Source organism: Mauremys mutica, chromosome 3 (assembly GCF_020497125.1).
Source record: "Mauremys mutica isolate MM-2020 ecotype Southern chromosome 3, ASM2049712v1, whole genome shotgun sequence".
Classification (NCBI taxonomy): domain Eukaryota; kingdom Metazoa; phylum Chordata; order Testudines; family Geoemydidae; genus Mauremys; species Mauremys mutica.
The window spans coordinates 60655449-60675305 of record NC_059074.1 but is presented as its reverse complement, the minus strand read 5'-3'; the positions used below and the strand labels follow the sequence as shown (position 1 = coordinate 60675305).

Sequence of the window (19857 nt, the reverse complement as noted above, 5' to 3'; positions counted from 1 at the left end):
TACACTTGGTGAAAGAGTACAAGTAAATCCACTAGTCAGTTTAGAGGTTAAAATTAACTTTAAAAATGGATCCTTTGAGAAATTTTGCCTCCACCATTATACTTATTTGTACCAGTTACTTATCAGTAACCAGATACTATGCAGACCCTTCAAACATTCCACATAGTTAAAACCCACTGAAATTTTGTAATCATTGGCTACATTTGAAGAATATTTTAAAAGTAGTGGTAATGTCCTCTTGTTATACTTCATAACAAGGTTGCTCTTTCACGAAAAGAAAATTCCACAAAGAACTCTTTCAATACAGCTGCCATCTTCTAATGTTCTCAGGGGAAGCAAGGCCACAGGGAGTCCTCAGTTAAGATGCCCTCTTTCAAAATGCATCCACATCCCATTGCTTCCTATAAGAATGAAGCCAAATGGCCCTCAGGCTAGACGGTGGCCTCCTAAGCTGTCAAAAGGCAGAGAACACCACTGGGGAGCAAGTGATTTTGGGCAGTGGCCATCTTTTCTGGAGTTCAGAAGGGAAGGAAAACTGGGGCATCTGCATGCAATGAAATGTGGGATGCAGAAGGGAGGGGGAAATTAGGGGTGCCTACAAGGGAATGTGCAGGACAGGAGGAAGATGGAAAGTGAGATGTACACTCTCTGCATTACAGCACTCTGGCAAAGCAAATGAGCTGATAAAGTAGGCTTTACTGAACAGTATTCTCTAGTTGTGCTGTTCTAGCATGGCATCAAGCAGCCAGGGCATAGCAGTCAATATAGTCATAAATGTTAAGATAAAATAAAAAATGATTTAAGGTTGATACTATGCATCTTCAAATCAATATCACATTAGTGTTCTCAGTGTTTCTTGTTTAGTGTTCACATAAGAACATAAAAGAAATTCCCAATAAAATCCTATGTTATGTTGTGGTTGAAGTTGAGCATACATATAAGTATTTTTAAGATAATTACTTTTATTCCAGACTATGAGTTAGAAACCCAGGAAATTCACAGTTAAGGTTAAACTTAAAAGAAATACAAGCATGGTAAGGTATAGAAATGCACAGTTAGGGCACAAACCATAATTCTGCCCTAGCATGACACCATTAAGGAAAACAGTAGAAAAAAAAATCTAGTATCTGTAAAACTCAGCTTTATCTAATCTGGGACAACAAATACTAAAACTCCCAAAACATAATCATAAGGGTATTACATTATGTCACCGGTGTAGAGTAAAGGTTGTTTAGGAGCTCTGTCATTTCCATATTTTATCACTAGAGCTACAGTTTTTGCATGAAAATTTTGAGTAAATTTCATGGCAGGCGTGCAGGGAATAAAAAGTACCACAGAAGAGTCACCAAATGTAGTTTTCACTTTTACATAGTAAAATGAATGTTTCACCTCGAAATATCATTTAATCCATAACTGCAGTTGTTGGTAGGCTATTTGGCTATACTTTATTTATTTATTTATTTTTAAAAAGGAAGATTGACACAAAAAAGTGTACCATGGCGGGGGGGGGGAGGAAGGGGGAGGGAATAAAATAGTGGATTATATAGTGGGGATGTTGAAATGTGAGGCCCAGTACACAGGAGGAAGGTTGGAAAGCAATGGTTCCTATTGCAACCTGGTCACAGCACCACTGAGGTTTGGCCCATCCGCTCTCCCATCTCTATCTAGGGAGGTTGGACAAACCAAACCCAAGTGGCACTGCAAGCACATGTGCCAGGTTGCAATGCCCAGTATGAAGAGCTGGCCAGGCTGTGTCCCGCAGGACAGGAGCCACCACTGCAGGGTGAGCTCATTACTGACTTTACTGAAACTCATGATTACTATGAACACAGTGACCACCATTCCAAAATCAGAGTCTTATTTATCCTGTTTGCATTTCTTTTAAGTTTAACCTTAACAGTGAATTTCTGAAATCAACAGAGGGTTGGGAGCATTCAGCTGTCTTGCTGGATCATGCCTTAAATATATATTAAAAAAATTACAAATTATTTCAGAATTTATCTCTGAACATCTTATACTAACGTATCAGTACAAAAGATTCCCATTGAATAATTTTCTGGTTACACACGTACAAACCTCAGAACAAATTTTGTATTTTCTGTCTTGCCAGCTCCTGATTCTCCAGAAACTATGATGGACTGACTCATCTTGAGTACCTTCATGTCACGGAATGCTTTATCGGCTACAACAAAAATTACATTAAAAGGACACAAAGTTGTTATGTTACCCTCCTACCATCAACTGATAATCAGAATTAAGTTATGCTGTACATGACACCTAATTTAATCCCTTTGAGAACAAAAATCAAAACTCTACACATTTAAATTTCTGCATTACATCCTGGTCCATTTCTGCTACCTCTGTACATTACATTATGGTGGCCCACCCTCAAAGAATGAAGCCTTGTATCTTCAAAGAGGCTGTGGCAGCAGACCAGACAACCTATGTATGACCCATAACAACTTAACAAGAGGCATTTGTATGCAGACAATTCACTTGTATGTGAATTTCAAAGAGGTGTACTAGCCTAGCAATCATCAACTCGTTCATTTTTAGTAACAGAAATCAAGGGTAGATACAAAGTGTATTTGTCTGTGTTTACCTATATCCTGTTAGATGTTTAACAATGTAACCAAATTAGCTTGTTGATGATACATGTGTTAATTGCTTTAACTATGTATGTGACTGTGTCCAGATGTAAGACACTGTGGGAAATATTATTATCTACATTGTCTTCAGCTTAATTATCTATGATGTAGTATATGATATGATCATAACTATCTATGATGTCAGATTAGCCGGAGAATTGGCTAATTGTCTTATGTGAATGAGTGTAACTAGTTTACCTGTGTATGTATAGGAAATAGAAGATTTAACTTCAAAGCAATGGTCCACAGGTGATCTGCATTGCTATTCTTCCTTGTGGGAAGGCCCTGCTGTGACAATTTCTGTGAGGAGGCTTGTTAACCTGCTAGAAAAGCTATAAAAGAGAAACCTCAGGCCTGATCCTACCATCTCTAATCTGCTTAAACTTTGAACAGGGAAAGTATAAGTCATAAGATGGAGATCTTCCAGATAAATATTTGGAATATTCTGGAAAATGCTTGGAAAGACTAACAGACTTTACATTTAAGCTGCCTTTGGATTCTGACCTGTTGGGATGATTCCAGAGAGACTTTTACAAGCCAGCAGTTTATTCCATCACTGCTGTGATTTTCAACTATGCACACTGGAAGTCACTTGTAAGTATATTGATATCTTAACCATTTATAACTCTCTTTCTTTTATTCATAAATGTTAGATTTAGTGATTAAGGATTGGCTGACAGTGTGATATCTGGGTAAGATCTGAGATTCATATTTACCTGGGGATAATTGTCTGTTCCTTTGGAACCGGTGAACCTCATATATGGTGAAGAACGTTTTCAATAACTTTTCACTATATTAGACATGGTTGTATAGATGGGAGCCAAGAGCTGGAATGCCTAAAGGCTCCTTGTTAACCAATATGGTATTAGAGAAGCTCTTTTGTTACTGCCTTGGTGAATCGAATTATAGAATAAACCACCAGTTTTGAGGAGTGTTTGCCCTATTTCTTGCAGTCTGCCCTGAGCATGACACTCTCGGTCTGGCCCATCCAGGCAGCAGAGTCACAGAGGCATAGACCCACACAGCTATTGTTCCACAGGAGAACAAATGCGGGGCTAATATAACTGAACTGAACTCTGGAGTTAATGTACAAAATAGCAGAGCGTTGATTTTATAGCTATGAAAGGGTTTTATTAAGAAATTTTCAGCTTCACATGACATTGTGACAAATTATATCCTGACACACTGACTCATTTTCATATTGTTTCAAAACTTCCCACATTTTGTTGTTGTGTAAGAGATCCTGAAAAGGAACTTCAATGAAAATTGTTTAAATGTTGTTTGATCAAAACAAAAAAGTGTATAGTTTTCATACTCTGAGAGAAAGTTAGCAGCACATCAAATTGATTCAATTATGACTCATATTTGTTGGTTTTTTTGAACAATCTTCTATACACTATATTACCTTCATACTAAACATATAAATAACTTAATATTCATATTAACTGTTTTCTTTATTTAAATCATTTAAAGGCATTTTAATGCATAAGAGGCAAAATGTAAAAGAAGGAACAATCCACACTGACAACATGCTGAAGTAGAAAGGAATGAACTTCAATATTACTTAATGGCAAGGACTGACATTTTCAGAATGTGGATAACATCACAACAGAGGCTATTTCCCTTTCAATTTTAATGATGGCATTTCTTATTTTTTAAAATATTGTAGTCTCATTTTTATGATGCTTTGATTGCATTGTTTATTAAACTATACATAATCTACAGTCTAAGCATTTTTGTTGGGAGATCAATAATATATTAATATTGAACACCAAAGCAGTATATCAAAGGTGAAACAATGTGTCATTTCAATACTGATTTATCTTATTTAAACATGGTTTAAAAATAGATGCTATTATATATGTTATTTAACATGTGATTGCAAGATGAACTGGGGATAAAAACATATTTTACAGAAGAAAGGCATAAATGTTGGACATACCTATTGCGTAGACATGTGGTGGTAACGTCCCAAGTGATTTACCCTGATACTTTTTAATAGTCTCCGAAGAATAAAGTTTAGGAATATCAAAATATGGGTTCACTGCAATAAGAATGTTGGCTACATAGGTCTGTGAAGAAAAAAAAATTCATAGTAAACCACTAGCAAGAATTCAACTAACTGGTTAAAAGCAACTCTGAATTGCTATTAAAGACAACAGAATCCTATCTCAGAGTTTGGAACAATGAAATTAGACTAAGGACACAATCAAATGTTGGCAGAAAAGTCTCATTGTTTAGGATTATATACAACTAATTCTGACACCATACTGCAAATACAGATGGGTAATGCGCTCCTGAAGTGGCTGTATTTCTTAACAGTCTTTAAAAGACATCTCAGAAGAAAGCAAAAACTTCCAAAGCACTTTCTAAAAAAACAACAACCTCATACTCAGTATAACTGTGCCCTAGACAACATTCTACCCCTCCCCTCCCCTGCGTAAAACAAGTTCTAACTCACAAAGATGTGTGTAACTTGTCAATGAGCACATGAAGGCTGCTGTGAATCTACACAGCCACTGTATTACCAATATGTATCTCAATGGTCAACATAAATCCATATTCTACTAGAAAACAATTTGGGGTGAGACAACTTTATATTCACATTTTAAAAATGTTTAAATAGTTAAACAGCAAAGGTAGCAGATCCCGCATTGCAATATAGGGCTATTCTTCTGATTCATAGTTACAGCCAGACCAGATAGTCACAATTCCAGGGGTAGAATGGGGAAGAATGAAGATTCCCTACCTCACAGAGGAGTTATGTGGATAAATTCTTGAATGTGTGTGAGGTGCTCAGATACTAGTGATGATGACCAGATTACATAAATGAATAGTTAGATGCCTGAGGATGAGACAAGAGATACTCTTGCACAAAAAAAGACCCTAAAAAAGTCAGAAGATGAAGTGATTCAGGCTAACTGTTTTCATTTGCTGTTCTTGAGTTGAGAATAGTGGAAAGCCCCAAGGAGGAGGTTGGATACGGGCCACTAACCCAACATGCATGTTCTGCATTGAAGTGGGGAGAGGACTACACCTGTTCACAGAAAGGATATTTCAGCTACTCTGTTCTCACTATTTCCCTGAAGAAAATTGTATGTGTAAAGATGTTCAAGAGTCACCAGTACTAATATTAACACTCCTCTAGGTAGCTAGATAAATTACATACCATTGATTCTGAAAACAGCATACAAAACAATCTTGTTTACTCCAGTTATATTTAAAGTTACCAGGGAAAACTAGTTATGACAAAAATTGAACCAAATTGTATACAACAGATTCTGGGAAACACATAGGTAGCATTTATTTAAAACAGTGAAGCTAGATTCCAGAGCTGAAACACTGTTTCACCCTCATCTTTTCTGCTTTAGATATCTGTTTTGTGTATTTTGGGTTTTGTTTTTGTTTTGTTTTTTGTTTTTAACTGCAGTCAAATTATTGACACTACCAGCATGGTTTCTAAAGCTGATGACTGGTATTCTGTAAATAATTCATAGCTAGCTGTATAGTGTTCAGTTCAACAACAACTGAAAATGAGTGAACACGATTTTTGATAGGAAAGCTTAGGTCTAAATAAATACATTTGAGTACAACTGGTTTTTAATGCAAATCTTGCCTAGCTCTACCATCTCAATGCTGATTTCTGTTTTTTAAAAAAGGTGAAGAAAAACATTTTTATATAACTACATGGATTCTCCCTCCTCCAACCCCCCAAGCTTCTTGCCTCTCTTCTATTTCACAGCTGTCATTGCCAGGGCAGATGGCAAGGACTACATGTAATTTAGTCAGAATTCATTAAGTATAATTAGGCAATTTGATAGCAATATAAAAGATTAAGATGGTCATCTGAGCTAGAAAGTGTCAAAGGAGGCACCCGTGTGCTTCGTTCAAAAATAATGAAGAAAAAGAGCCATCTTTGGTAACAGCAGACCTACTGGCAAAGTAGCATACCTAAAGGAATGCAATTTGCCACCACATAATAAAATAATGAACTAAACAACATACACAAAGTCCAAATTACCCAATTTACCTAATTAACTGACTACTTTTACCCATCTGAATGAGGTGGCACACCAGACTTTCCTTATCAAAAACCCTAACATTCATAAATGCTACCAATTATGCTTGGGCTATTTCATGCTATAAAACAAAATGGCACAAAAATATTACATAATAAACAATATAATTACATTTATTTGGCATATTATACAAGCTAATACAATATGTAATACTTACATAAATTCTGTCTTTAGAGTACCGCACTTTGATATTGTGAAGGAGTGTAGCTTCATTTAAGTACATTAGTGAACCTGCAATTTAAAATCCCACACAGATATTTTGACAAATAACCATCTTAGTGTACGATCACTCAACTGAAATTCAGCATTAAGAAGAATTCTGCTTCCCCTCCTCTTTTTTGGCCCATGAGTAGTTTAATCCTGCTGATTCCTTCAAAACCTTTTAAAGGGACACTATCAACTTAAAGAAATATAGTTTGTCTGGAAAATGTCTACCTAAATTTACTGTGACAACAGTAAAAAAAAAAGACATCAAATAATATTATTTTTAATAACATTTAACAAAGAACATTAGAACCTGGAAGTGTCAATCTCTGACTTCACTCCATCAATTATAGCAGCCCCAAACTCTCTCAACAGCTTTTCCCACAAGCACATTCATGCTTTCCTCCATACTGCCCCTTATACATGGCAACAAACTTCTTGTAAAAATCTGTAAAGGCACCAAATTATCCTCCTTCAAATCTTTCTTTGCCATTGTGCATACAGAAAAATGCCACCTAACAGCTAGGTAGTTGAAATTGCTAATTCTTAGCATATCCAAGTGGTCATTTTCAAATGTTCACAACTTGGTCAAATCATGGTGTATTTTCATGGGGACAACAAAAAGCATCCCTCTAATCACCGGACAATGGTTTTGGCCATATATATAAAATCCCTGCTCCAAACTCTGTAGTGCACAAAGAAACTATTAGAAAAAAAATTAACATTAACAAAACTACCTATTTTTCCTTAACCTCATTGCTGAAAATGGGCAAACTAATTTTACTGAAAAACTTAAAAAACCCATCTTGAGATAGAAAGCAAGCGTAGAAAGTTTCAGATTGAATGGTTAACGTTTGGCAAAGCTATAAAGAACTGAAAACAGGGCTAACAATGGAAAGTGTTAGGCAGTCTTAATTCTAGGGCATCAATACCCACTCCATCTATGTCAACAACAGCATTATCCCTAAAGCTACTCTGTGAACATCTCTTATGTAGAGCTTCCTCAACCTAGGAACTTCCTCTACTCCTTGTCTCTTTAGTTTCCGGTTAGAATTTCCAACACAGAACACACACATCCTTAGTTTTCTGTTTCAAACAGCTCCTCAGACAGCTAAACTTTAAACAATCAGCAACACAAAATAATCTGTTATTTCAGTTGGTTTCCTTTGAACGTTTAACAGTACTTTGTTTAGAGTCAAGTTTCACCATTTTCTTGGTCAGTTGTACTTCCTGTCTCATGAGCTCTCTAACAACTCTACTAATGCACTGCTCGTGTGCAAGTGCTCACCACACCCTGCAAGAAGACATTGACCCACAAAACGGAAGGAAGTGACCACTGTTTCTGAATTTGGACCAGGAAGGACTCTTTTCCCAGGATTCCTGCACAGAAAAACATGTTTTTTCTTCCTCAACTTCCTGAGGCTCAAATGACTCATTTTATTTCCAAACACCAGAAACCAAAAGCTTAGTATAAAATGGTATAAGACCCACTACCAATCAGGACCCTCTCAAGCCTTAACTTTATACACAGTTATTCAACATCCCTCTGCCACAAAACCATCCAGTTCTTATTGCTGAAGGTTAACCTTCCCAGCTACTTCAATCCAGAGGGTCATCATAGAAACCCCTTGGGAACCCTGAGGCCAGACAGGCAGCTGGTAACCTCTTCTTCATCCTTCTTCTACCATAATCCGCAACTACAGTCCAACAGAACTTAGCAGTGGACAATGGGAGCTTGGCAACAGCAGCAGAGCCATGTCTGCCAATGCCATTCACTCTCTTCAGCAGTGAGCAATGAATCTGCCTCCTGCCCAAATATGCCAGACCAGCTTGCAGCAGAAGCAGATTCCCATGGCCGCCCTTTGGCTTGTACAACTCCAACAAGAAGCACATGTGGACTGCTTAGGGAAGGCATCTTTCGCTATGGGAGAATACAAATAGATACTAGCAGAAGGAAAACTCCTTTCCTACACATTTAAGTCTTCTACAGTAAGGTCAATAAAGGAAATACTTAGGCTTTATCCTGAGCAGATTTCCTATCTTTCTTATGCATTACTCTGAATGGTGCATAATTCCCCGGGTTGTCCTCATTCCACTTTTTATAGATAGGTAGTATATTTGCCATTTTCCAGTCCTCAGGTATCATTCACGTCCTCAAAGATAATGACTAATGACTCAGAGTTCTGTTCAGACAGTTTCTTGCATCAGACTCTGCCAACCTGAAGACATCTAACTTGTCTAATATCAGAGGGGTAGCCATGTTAGTCTGAATCCGTAAAAGCAGCAAAGAGTCCTGTGGCACCTTATTGACTAACAGATGTATTGGAGCATGAGCTTTCGTGGGTGAATACATGCATGTATCCGACGAAGTGGGTATTCACCCACGAAAGCTCATGCTCCAATACGCCTGTTAGTCTATAAGGTGCCACAGGACTCTTTGCTGCTTTAACTTGTCTAAGTAATTCTTAACTTGTTCTTTTCCTATTTTAGAGTCAGATCCTACCACATTTACCTTGATGTTCTCTATGTTAGCCACCCAGTCATTGCTAACTTTTTTGCTGAAAACTGACATACAAAAGGCATTTAACACTTTGGCCATTGCTGTGTTTTCTGATATTGTCTTTCCCTCCTCATTAAGTAATGGGTCTACTGGATCCCTGGCCTTCCTCTTGCTTCCCATGAATTTGTAAAATGTTTTCTTGTTACCCTTTATATTTCTACCTAGTTTAATCTCATTTTGTGCCTAGCCTTTCTAATTTTTTCCCTACATGCTTGTTGGCTTTTTTTATGTTCATCCTTTGTAATCTGACCTAGTTTCCACTTCTTGTATGACTCTTTTTCAAGTTTCAAGTCATCGCAAATGTCTTGGTTAAGCATGATTGGCCTCTTACCATATTTCCTATCTTTCTTATGCATTAGGATAGTCTGCTTTTGTGCCCTTTATGTGTCTTTAAAAAACTGCAAACTCTCCTGAGCTCTTTTTTCCCTTAGACTTGCTTCCTATTGGATCTGACCTACCAATTATTTGACTTTGCTAAAGTCTGCCTTTGTGAAGTCCATTGTCTCTAATCTTCTGTTTTCCTCCTACCATTCCTGAGAATCATGAACTCTATCTAATTTCATGGTCATTTTTATTCAAGTTCCTCCCTGTTTGCCAGCATCTTCGCTAGTCACTTTCTCTGTCTTCTGTAATAAAAAGTTGCCACCAATGCATTCCAAGAATTTGTTGGATAATCTGTGTCCTGCTGTATTATTTTCCCAACAGATGTCTGGGTAGTTGAAGTCAATCATCACCATCAAGTCCTCTGTTTTGGAAGATTTCATTAAGTTGTTTAAAAAAGGTCTCATCCACCTTTCCTTCCTGGTTAGGTGGTCTATTGTAGAACCCTACAATGATATCCTCATTTTTTACCACTTCTACCCTTACCAGAGACTTTCAACAAGTCTGCCTCCCACGGCTATCTTAACAAGGATGCTTCCTCTTTCTCCTCCACACTGCCTGGGCACAAGCAGGAAGGTACTGAAGGCACAGGAGAGCCAATCAGCTCCCAAGATTCATGAGGAGACATTGTAGGGAAAGTCCCACTCATCCCTTGCAGTCCAGGGATGAAGCATGCTCACTTGCTCTGTGGAACTAGCTCACTATGCAGTCCAGGCAATGGCTAGGAGATGTGTAGGGATGGAGCATACTCATTGCAGATGTAATCTATACTCAGTATAATCTACTGAGTATACAAGAGGTCACTATGTCAATGTGGGCAGCCATAAACAATGACACACATTGTTGAGGACTGAAAAATGACTGAACTTCCTAGAGATATTCGTGCCTTGAACACTGTTGATAAGAACGCTATGGCTTGGCTAGACCAGATTGCATATGCCAAATAAAATAAATAACTAAATAAATATGAGAATTTATATTCAGATGCTTATAACCCAATCAAACTGGGGCAGATTTTCACAGAGATGGTAAAATGTAGATCCCTGTTACCACAGGGTAACTCCCTTACAAAACATCAAGTTCCTGCTCCAAAAAACTGAGGTTCTAGAGCATCTCAATGAAATGGGAGTGAACAATTTTTTTAAAAAAAACACAAGCAAAGTATTTTTCCCTAACCTTGTTCTCAAAAACTGCTTAATTATTTGACACTTTAAATCAATCAGTAAATAAAAATAAGCCTGAGACAGACACCCAGCAGGAAGGCAAAATTATAAGCACTGAAAAGACAACCTTCTAAATGAAAACATTAGCTACCAGTTCTACCTATAATGACCCTACACTGTACATGATATCACAAGTTTCAGGTCTTTTTTTTTTACTCATTGTTGCAGAGTGGCTACATATCTAGGTTCAGTCACAGGAAGTAGATGCTATTGCTTTCAACAGGACTTGTGGTCCTAACTCATGTAGTGCTTTTGAAAATCTCACCCTCTTTGTATTTTATATTAAGAGCAGCAGAAGCTAGTCTTGGCGACCATGTAAAAGGCAATCTCAAACATCCAGGCCAACAATCCCTGGGAAGCAAAATTTAAAAAGACAACGTCTTCAGTTTTTTCCCCCCAGAAAATAAACCACTCTGCAAACAGATTATATTGCATAAGGCAACAACAAAATTCTAGCCACTGCTGCCAGATTAAAAAAAGGAGGAAAAGTACAGAAGCGTACAACAGCCTTAACATTTTGGGTATACAGCATCCCTCTTCCATCACTACTCGCAAAATTGAGTACTGTCTGACAAAACAGGTAGTTTTTCAACACGTAACAAAAGATCAAATCAAGCCCTGTATTGCTGCATGTAGCTCACTCTACTGTCCGTTAAACTGATTAATCGTGTCACTACTGTACTATGATGCACAGTTGATTTAACATATGCAAATCAAATTGGCATTAGTTTTGTTACTGTTTTAGAAGAGTACTGCAGCTCGCATGCTGGAATGAAACATTCTCCTTTTGCATGCTCCTTTGAGAATTGAGAACAGCAATAAATGTAAGGTACAACTGCCTCTTAAAATTGGTTTAAACGTAAGATACATTTATAGCAATAAAGATCCATTAATGTTATGTGCAACATCAAGCAAACAAACAGAGAGAAGTATAGATTTGGTTACAAAACAAATGGATCCTTGCTATTATATATACACACACACTTTAAAATACATACTTACAATTATCCTCCATATCCTTTTTACTGTCCTCTTCTGCAGGAAACACTTGGTTGATAACAGCCAGAAAAGTCTGTCCGATAAAAACATTGATATTCTCAGAATTTCAGCTGCAGATGAGAAAGTGGCTCTAAGATGTTGGGAGCTGTGTTTTCAATAAGTGTATTATTTGTGTTAAGAAAAGTGAAAATTTGCCATTTCTATATTTTACTGTGGCAAGTTTTAGTGTGTTCGCTCAACCACCGCAACAATTTACTTCTACTGCAGTTGCTCCTAAGGACACTGATCAAGGATTTGGGCCTCATCATAATAGGTATTGTATAAACAAAGATACACTCCTGATCATGAGCATTTATCATTCTCGTATTTAGACAAATGGAGGGATACTAATGGTAAAGATAGCTGCACTACAGCAATCATAGTCTCAACTGTACTACTAATAATAATACTTGGGGATCTATGGATGAAAAATGCTAAGTGCTTTAAAGGTAAGCACTATCCCCACATATTTAGATACTTCAGTGATAGAAAACAGTAACATAGTTATATGTATTTTATTCAAAAGGAAACAGACTCAAAAAGGATGGGACTTGTTCAGAGTTATACAGCAAGTCAATAGCAGCTCTAGGAATAAGATCCAAGTCTCCCAATTCCTAGCATAGTACCCTCAATCATGCCTCAGTACTACTATCTCATTTAAATACATTCCCATTGTAAAATACATGACATTAGCTATACAAATAGTAACACACAGTATATTCCCAAACACTGAATTTTGATTTTACAAGCACTTCCTTTAATCCTGTATTTCAGTTACACAAGAAAACCACTTAGCCAGTGTTCATCACTCACTGGAACAAATTCGTAACAAGAGCAAACTTGTCTCTAATACTCCAGAAATTGTAATTTATATTGTTTTAAAAAGGAAAGAAAACATGCAAGAACAGATCGATCGGCGTGTCCACAGTGTTCAAACATGCTATTGCATTTTTTTAACAAATTACACACTTTTGTTCAGACATTTTATCTGAGTCTATACAGCATGCACAGGTTATTTACATTAGAGAATTGTAGCTATCTATGAATGAGCCTTGTTGTATCAATTAATGTTACAGTTGCTATGCTGCTACAAAGATAATTTCCATGAGGAGAAGGAGATTAAGGCAGTGAGATTAGTCTACTTTATCTAAAATGGCAAAAGACAACAACAAGATCTTTGTCTAGCATAAGTAATGATCTTAACATTTTAAGCAAGTTTGTCTATTTAAAGCTTTGCTCAGAGAGAAACCCTCAAGATAAACATCTTGTTTTCTGTCACAGTCTAAGACACCCTCTTTCTTCAGTACAATAGAAACAATACAATGTAGGTCTCACAATCTAAAATTTCACACAGCATTAAGCAGCCACAATTCCACTTCATTTTGAAGTGGCAGGTTTCTTAAATTGAAGTATTAAAGTGTCTATAAACTAAGTGTTGCCAGTTGGAAAACAGTAAAAAAGCTTCCATGATTTCCTTCCTTGGTATAGGAGACTCTTCATGGGTCATACACTTCTTGTCCTGATACTCCCTTTTTTTCCCCTTCCTACCTCTCATTAGTGTTATGTGCTAAAACATTATAAAGGAGGGGCTACACGTTGCCTTGGAGATGGTCAGAATCTAGATTAGCCAGTCCTCCTTGGGAAATCTATATAGCTGCTAGATAGAAATGTTGTTCAGTGAAGCATGTTGCAGCCATGGAGAGCCCTTTCATAGGCGACACATTGGAGTGGGGGTGGGGCATACAGGATCAAGTGCCCCCTCTTTCCGCCCCCCTACTCCCCTCCCCCCCGATTTCTGCTTGGCCTGCTGGGGGGGGGGATAGGGGCTCCCCGCCCCCACCCAGCATGCTCGTCCCCTTTCCCTGGCAGTCGGACCGGGAGCAGAAGGGGCAGGACCAGCCACTTCTCATGCTGGCCACTCTGGGTCGCTGCTCTGTGTGGCGCAGCAGCTGCCTGAGAGAGCCTGGCTGAGAGGACAGCACCGGGCCAACCCCTTCCCAGACCCAGCTGCTGGGGACAGGGGCCGAGTGAGACAGAGTCCCCTCTCTCTTCTGGCATGTTTTCTTTCAGTCTGCTTGAAGCTTGGGGGCAAAACCAGTCCTGTCAGTCACTGGTAGCAGAGAGCTGCTCAGCCTCCTGAAATTCTCCCCCATCAGAAAAAATTGAAATCTACTTTCCTAAATTACAGATTTGAAGGAAAAGGATTTGAAGGAAAAGCACAACAATGTCTCCTACTGAGAGCATGGTAAATCCCACATAAACAAAAAAAACCCAAAACAACAAAACTCACAAATCCTCAAGTGTCAATTTCCATCTCTATCCTGGATGATCTATTTGTCTCCAGGGTAGGGATCTGAGGACCTTTTCATGTAAGCAGAAAAACAGGTTCCTGTTTCTCTTCATGCTAAGGTCCACAGATCTATTACAATGGAGCTTTCATAGCAGTGTGCCTCCAGGATGGGAAGCAGGATCATCCTTTAAATGTGGAAAACCAAAACAAGGTAAATATCCTGTACAAATACCTCCTCCACCAAACCGTGTGCACTAAGGCATGGATAAGACTTCTGCCAAAAAAGAAAAAAAAGAAAAAGGAAATGGCATTGGCTAGGACTGAATGACCAATATGCAGAATTTGGTGAACTTCTGCTTTGTTGGCCATCTAGCAGGTTTCTATATTGGAGATATGACAACACTGCCCTGAGATTTCCACCGCTCCTAAGTGCTGGACTAGGATACTTAACCAAAGGAGGAATAGTCTTGAATGTACTTAGGAAATGAATGCTGTGACAATTGTGAGGACTGAATTGAAAGTATAATATTGGGTCCTGTTAGAGGAAGCTTCCAACATCAAATAAAAAAAAAAAAACCTTGTCTGATTGGAGATAGTAGCCATTTGAAATCCTACTCTAATGGATAGGAAGTGTAACAACACCTCCTGCAGAGGTTCTTTTAGGGTAGTGCTCTGAAGAGCAGAATGAGGTTCCAAGGTCATTCTCTATGACCTTGCGGGGCTGGAATAAAAGCAATGCCCTAAGGATGCATTTAATGGTGAGATTTGTATAAAACTTCCTTTTCATTAACATTTTAAGAACATTATGCCACAGAGACTTGACCTTTTTGCTTCAACATTCATACACCCACAACAAAGCCTTCCAGTAGGAACTCAAGGTTGTATGTCACTGGTATATCATTGTAATTAAATATGGACTTTGCACTAGGCAGTGGAATAAGCTGTATTTGTTGACTTCTCTTTTGGGGTTCCTGAAAGCAATACTCCCTTAATTCAAGTATTTATTGTAAACAAGTTTGGTCTCCGATGGATTGCCGGTCTTGCATTAGCTCACCTCCTCTGTATGACAGAGGCATCCAAGGAGCCAATACTAGATTATAGCTCTCAGGCTTGATTAACCTCTTTAGCCAGAAAGGCCTAAATAGGTATCACTGCTGCTCCCTCACACCTCTTTTGTAATCTCCCGAGGAGCTGTGGGAAAAGTGGGAAGACATATGTAGTAGGGACCTTGACCAGGTTTGTAAGATGCCATTCACCACTCCACATCCAAGGTCCTGACAGAGAGACTGTAGAGCACTTTATTTATTATTTCCATATGCAAAAAGGTTAATCAGCAGCCCAGCAAACTGACCTGTAATGAGCAATGTATTTCGGAGAGCATCAGTCACTCTGCAAATCTGATTTTGCCAGATAAGCCTTGGTGTTAATCTCCCCCTTGATAGGCAGTGTGATGGTGTGGGGAAGACTGTCAGTGTCCAATTATGAATTCTACTTGGTTTTATAAATGCTATTTGTAATTGTAACAGTCACGTTATTATATCATCCATTTTGTAGTAGGAACTTGACATGTAGTGAGGAAGCTGTCTGGAAAGCCATAACGGAACCATCAAAGGCCATCAGCATTGAATGGCTCTCCCGCTGGGATACAGTGGGACTGCTACCACCAGGGCCATTGACTCTGAATGGACTCTGCAGAGGAGTCTTTCTTGGGCAAGAGAGCTGGAAACCCCCCTGTTCAAAGCACAGTGAGAACAGGGTTTTTTCCCCCATGACTAAAGTCCATTTTCCAAGGGGTGGGTGTCATGATCAGAATTGTTCTGTTATCCATGGAAGGAACTGTGCACTGAGACCCCAATGAATCACTGTGTTCTAGCTGATGGATGCTGTGCTTTCCCCATCTGTTACACATACCCTGAACTGAACTGGGAAGATGTTTAAAAACAAACAAAAAAAAAACCCAAAAATAAAAACCATGATTCTCTGCATTCACCAGTTGTAGGAGCAGAGAACATAGATCTGCCAATGGATGAAGTAGCAATGCAGAAGGGATACAGAGAATTACTGGATAGATATCATATGAACTCTGGATCACTGAAGCATGCCTGTGTATCAGACCAGAAATCCCAACAGGAACCAATAGGAATTGAGTTTGCATCTCTTTGACACCACTTTCTATTATGGCCATCTTCTGTTAACATTCTCCTGAGATGAGATCTTTTACCTGATAGATTCATTCTCAGTTCAGGCCTATCACTGGCTTCCCTGGCACCATGTATTTGTGTTTGCCCTGAATCCAAGATACTCCAGGAACTACATCATTCCATGTGTTTGTTTCAGTTTTCTCTGTTGTCCAGAACCCAGATCAGAAACATTGTCCAGGAAGAAATAAGTGAATGTTCTTCTTTTCTAAAGCCAGTATAATTACTACCAAGATCCTCGAGAGAGACCTTGGGAGCGCATGTAAAATAGTATGGTAATATTTGAAGTTGGGAAAAGAAAATAGCTGCCATCCATCTGCAAAACATAGGAATTGTCAGAGGATAATGAAATGGGAATGCTTTGAAGACTAGCCTCCACTCAGAACTTATTTAGATGTTTTAGACAGGGCTCTGCTCTGCTTGTCCCCAATTCTCTGAGCCTAGAAATAGCATTGGGAGCAGGTAGCAATATTCCAATCTGAAGTAGATTTTGGATTACTTCATTCATGTCATGGTCTTTCCAGGTTGCTGGGACTGGGAATGGGACAAAGTTGCTCTTGAAATTTTTGCACAACTCTACAGGGTCCCTCCTCACAATGTCCAGTGAGCTCTTTTGGTCAAAGCTATAGGTAGCCATTTTGCTCCCAAATTGAGAGAGCCTGGCACCAATTTAGGGTCTAACTCCAGACAGAGCCATTTTAGAGATAGCTCTGAGGCAAAAATGAGCAGCTAATGACCCTGCTACCACTTGTGAAGAGATATTTTCTCTTATGTACTTCACAGACTGCTTCAACTTGTCGCATGATCTGTATTCCTTTCCATAGTGTGTAACAGGAGTCAGGATCGTAAATTGACTTTTCTGCTGGCTCTGAATAGCCACTGCTTTCCATAAAGTTTATCGTACCACTAAGATAGCTCAGAACTGATTTCCCTGAGTATTTGATTCCAAGGATCAAAGCCCCATATAGCTGAATGAAACATATTTGAATGACACTTTTTCACTCTTCTCTTTCCAGAGTAAAAGAAGTCTGTAGGACATGCAATTTTTAGGCCGAGAGGCAGCATACTTATAATACTGTCCACCCATGCTATGAAAGCATACAGAGTTACTTAGAAATCAGATAACAATTCACATTTGTTTGTTTATTCATTGTTGCTGGCCTGATGCCACCTGAAAGTTTTCATGGCAAAGCAGGGGCTGAGATAATGCCTGCCTGGACTGGACTGCCAGTGAAATGCCCACATATTGAGGCAGCCACTCTTTCAGGTAAAAAAAAATCTCCCACAATTAGAAATTCTGAGTCCCTGTCCATTGTGGAAAATACTCTCATTTATCTTTGGTAATGATACCAAGTTAAATATTGACCAGTGTACACAGAGGAAACTTCTGGTCTTAAAGAATGAAGGCCGGGAGAGGGTGTAGTAGAAAGAAAAACAGTGGACCAAGAGGCCCCTCAAGGCCTTCTGGTTCCTCCACATCCAGGGTGCTGTCTCTCATCTGCTGAGGGGAAGAGGTGGTGGTGCTGGCAAGGCATGAAATTCTGCAACAGAAGCTTGGAGCAATAACCTGGATATTAGGGCACTGAGTCCCACAGCAGCCACTGAGAATGATGATGGTCAATAATTTAGGGTCTGATGACCTGCAGTGCCAGCTGGGGCAAACAGCTTTCCCAGGCTCGTAGGAGTGGCAAGAAAACCCTATTAAAACTTTTCAGGGTAGATGAGAAAGGATATATAGATAATTTGTCTAGGTCATTTGCAGACTTCTTAAGAGTAATTTCACAATATGCAGTACACTCCAACCTGAAATTTCTGGTTCTGACACCAAGGTGTAAACAAGGTGAAGTGCCTATTGTATCTATCTTTGGCTCTTACCATGAAGAAGAATGACATCAGATGGCATTACACTTGGTTATATTTTTAATCAAGCAAAGATGACCAGCTTCCTATTCAGGTTTCTTCCTAAGATATATACCCAGGTCCCCCAGAAAAGGAAGGTCTGCTCTGTCACCTCTTGACCTGTGACTAAATTCCCTGCAATTGTCAATATGAGAAAGCTGATGAGAAAATGAGGGTATTCTCCTTTCCTACAAATTAAGTTATAATGAGGGGGAACTTGTTGGAAATCACACACAATTTAAGTAATCTTCAGAAACACCAAAACATGAAGACTTTAAAACACAGCTGCTACCACTCTTGCCAGTGAAATGTAAAAACATAACTTCTTGGCTAGCTGAACTAAAATAACTGGGTAGCACAAAATTTCTTATAATATGAAGATACTCTCTGTCATAAATTGATGTTCAGCTTAAGACCATTGGATGTGAATAACATTGTGAAAACTCTACCAATTTGAAAGTTCATATGTTAGGACAAGGAATCCATCTCCTCTTCAACACTGAATTAAGCCATTGCATCAAATTAAGTCAGAATCATCTCAAAAATATAATCCAAAGAGCTCTTTGTGGTTTGAGACCATATTACTTTTGAAGATGTCATCTGGAGGAGACTGATGGAATGTAACTGTTGCTACTAAATTCCTTAAATTACTCCTTAAAAATGGTTTTCCCCAGCATCATGGGTATTTTTCAATTACCAATGTTTCACTCACCATAAATGCAGTGGGGGGTTTTATTTACAGGTTTTCAATTTTATCTTTAATATTCTGGGCTTCCTGAGGTACAAAGACCCAAGTTAGTGGTACTCATGTCTCACTAGTCTTAACACATCTGAGGGTTAAGACACTATGGTTTCAAATACATTATTCAGTATCCCTCAGAATTACCTATCAGGTAATACATAATGCTTTCAGACATTTATGAAGTGTTCTCAGAAAACACTTTTCCCTTATAAAATTAATTCTATTGAAACTGTGAAGCTATAGGAAAGAGGGGAGGAAATATGACAATCAATACAACCAAAATTTGTGTTTATAATTCATCCTAGATTTTGAACCATTATAAAAGCAAGCATGGGGGAGGGAGAAAAAGGAGGTGTCATCTCAAAGACAGATCCTGAGCCAGTCTCAGTTTCAATATGGGAAAAGTAACACTGCACAGAAAGACACACACATATTCAGTTACTTACTATAGATACTGCAGATACATGGAAATCTGGCAACCAGAAACTATGTGTTTCTTGCCAGTGGGAGCCAGTACTGCAGAATTCAATATTATGATCATTTTTCTTTGTACTGAGGAAGCTGAGGCAAGGAAATGTTAAGTGAATTGCTCAAG

The 19857-nt window shown here is 38.6% G+C and overlaps 1 protein-coding gene across 8 annotated transcripts in view; it reads right to left on the bottom strand.

Moving 5' to 3' along the window:
* The window catches only part of MYO6 (myosin VI), a 124475-nt gene that overhangs the window by 104387 nt on the left and 231 nt on the right, over nucleotides 1–19857 (bottom strand). For 6 of the 8 annotated variants that reach the window (XM_045011141.1, XM_045011142.1, XM_045011143.1 and 3 more), the window contains exons 2-5: nucleotides 12098–12167; nucleotides 6885–6958; nucleotides 4591–4720; nucleotides 2077–2182 (exon numbers count right to left, since the gene is read on the bottom strand). In XM_045011141.1, the coding sequence (XP_044867076.1) occupies nucleotides 2077–2182; nucleotides 4591–4720; nucleotides 6885–6958; nucleotides 12098–12167 (380 nt within the window). Of the gene's footprint in view, nucleotides 1–2076; nucleotides 2183–2602; nucleotides 2676–4590; nucleotides 4721–5109; nucleotides 5298–6884; nucleotides 6959–12097; nucleotides 12168–19857 lie in introns of those variants that run through there. The other 2 variants (XM_045011147.1, XM_045011148.1) reach the window with 2 other exon arrangements.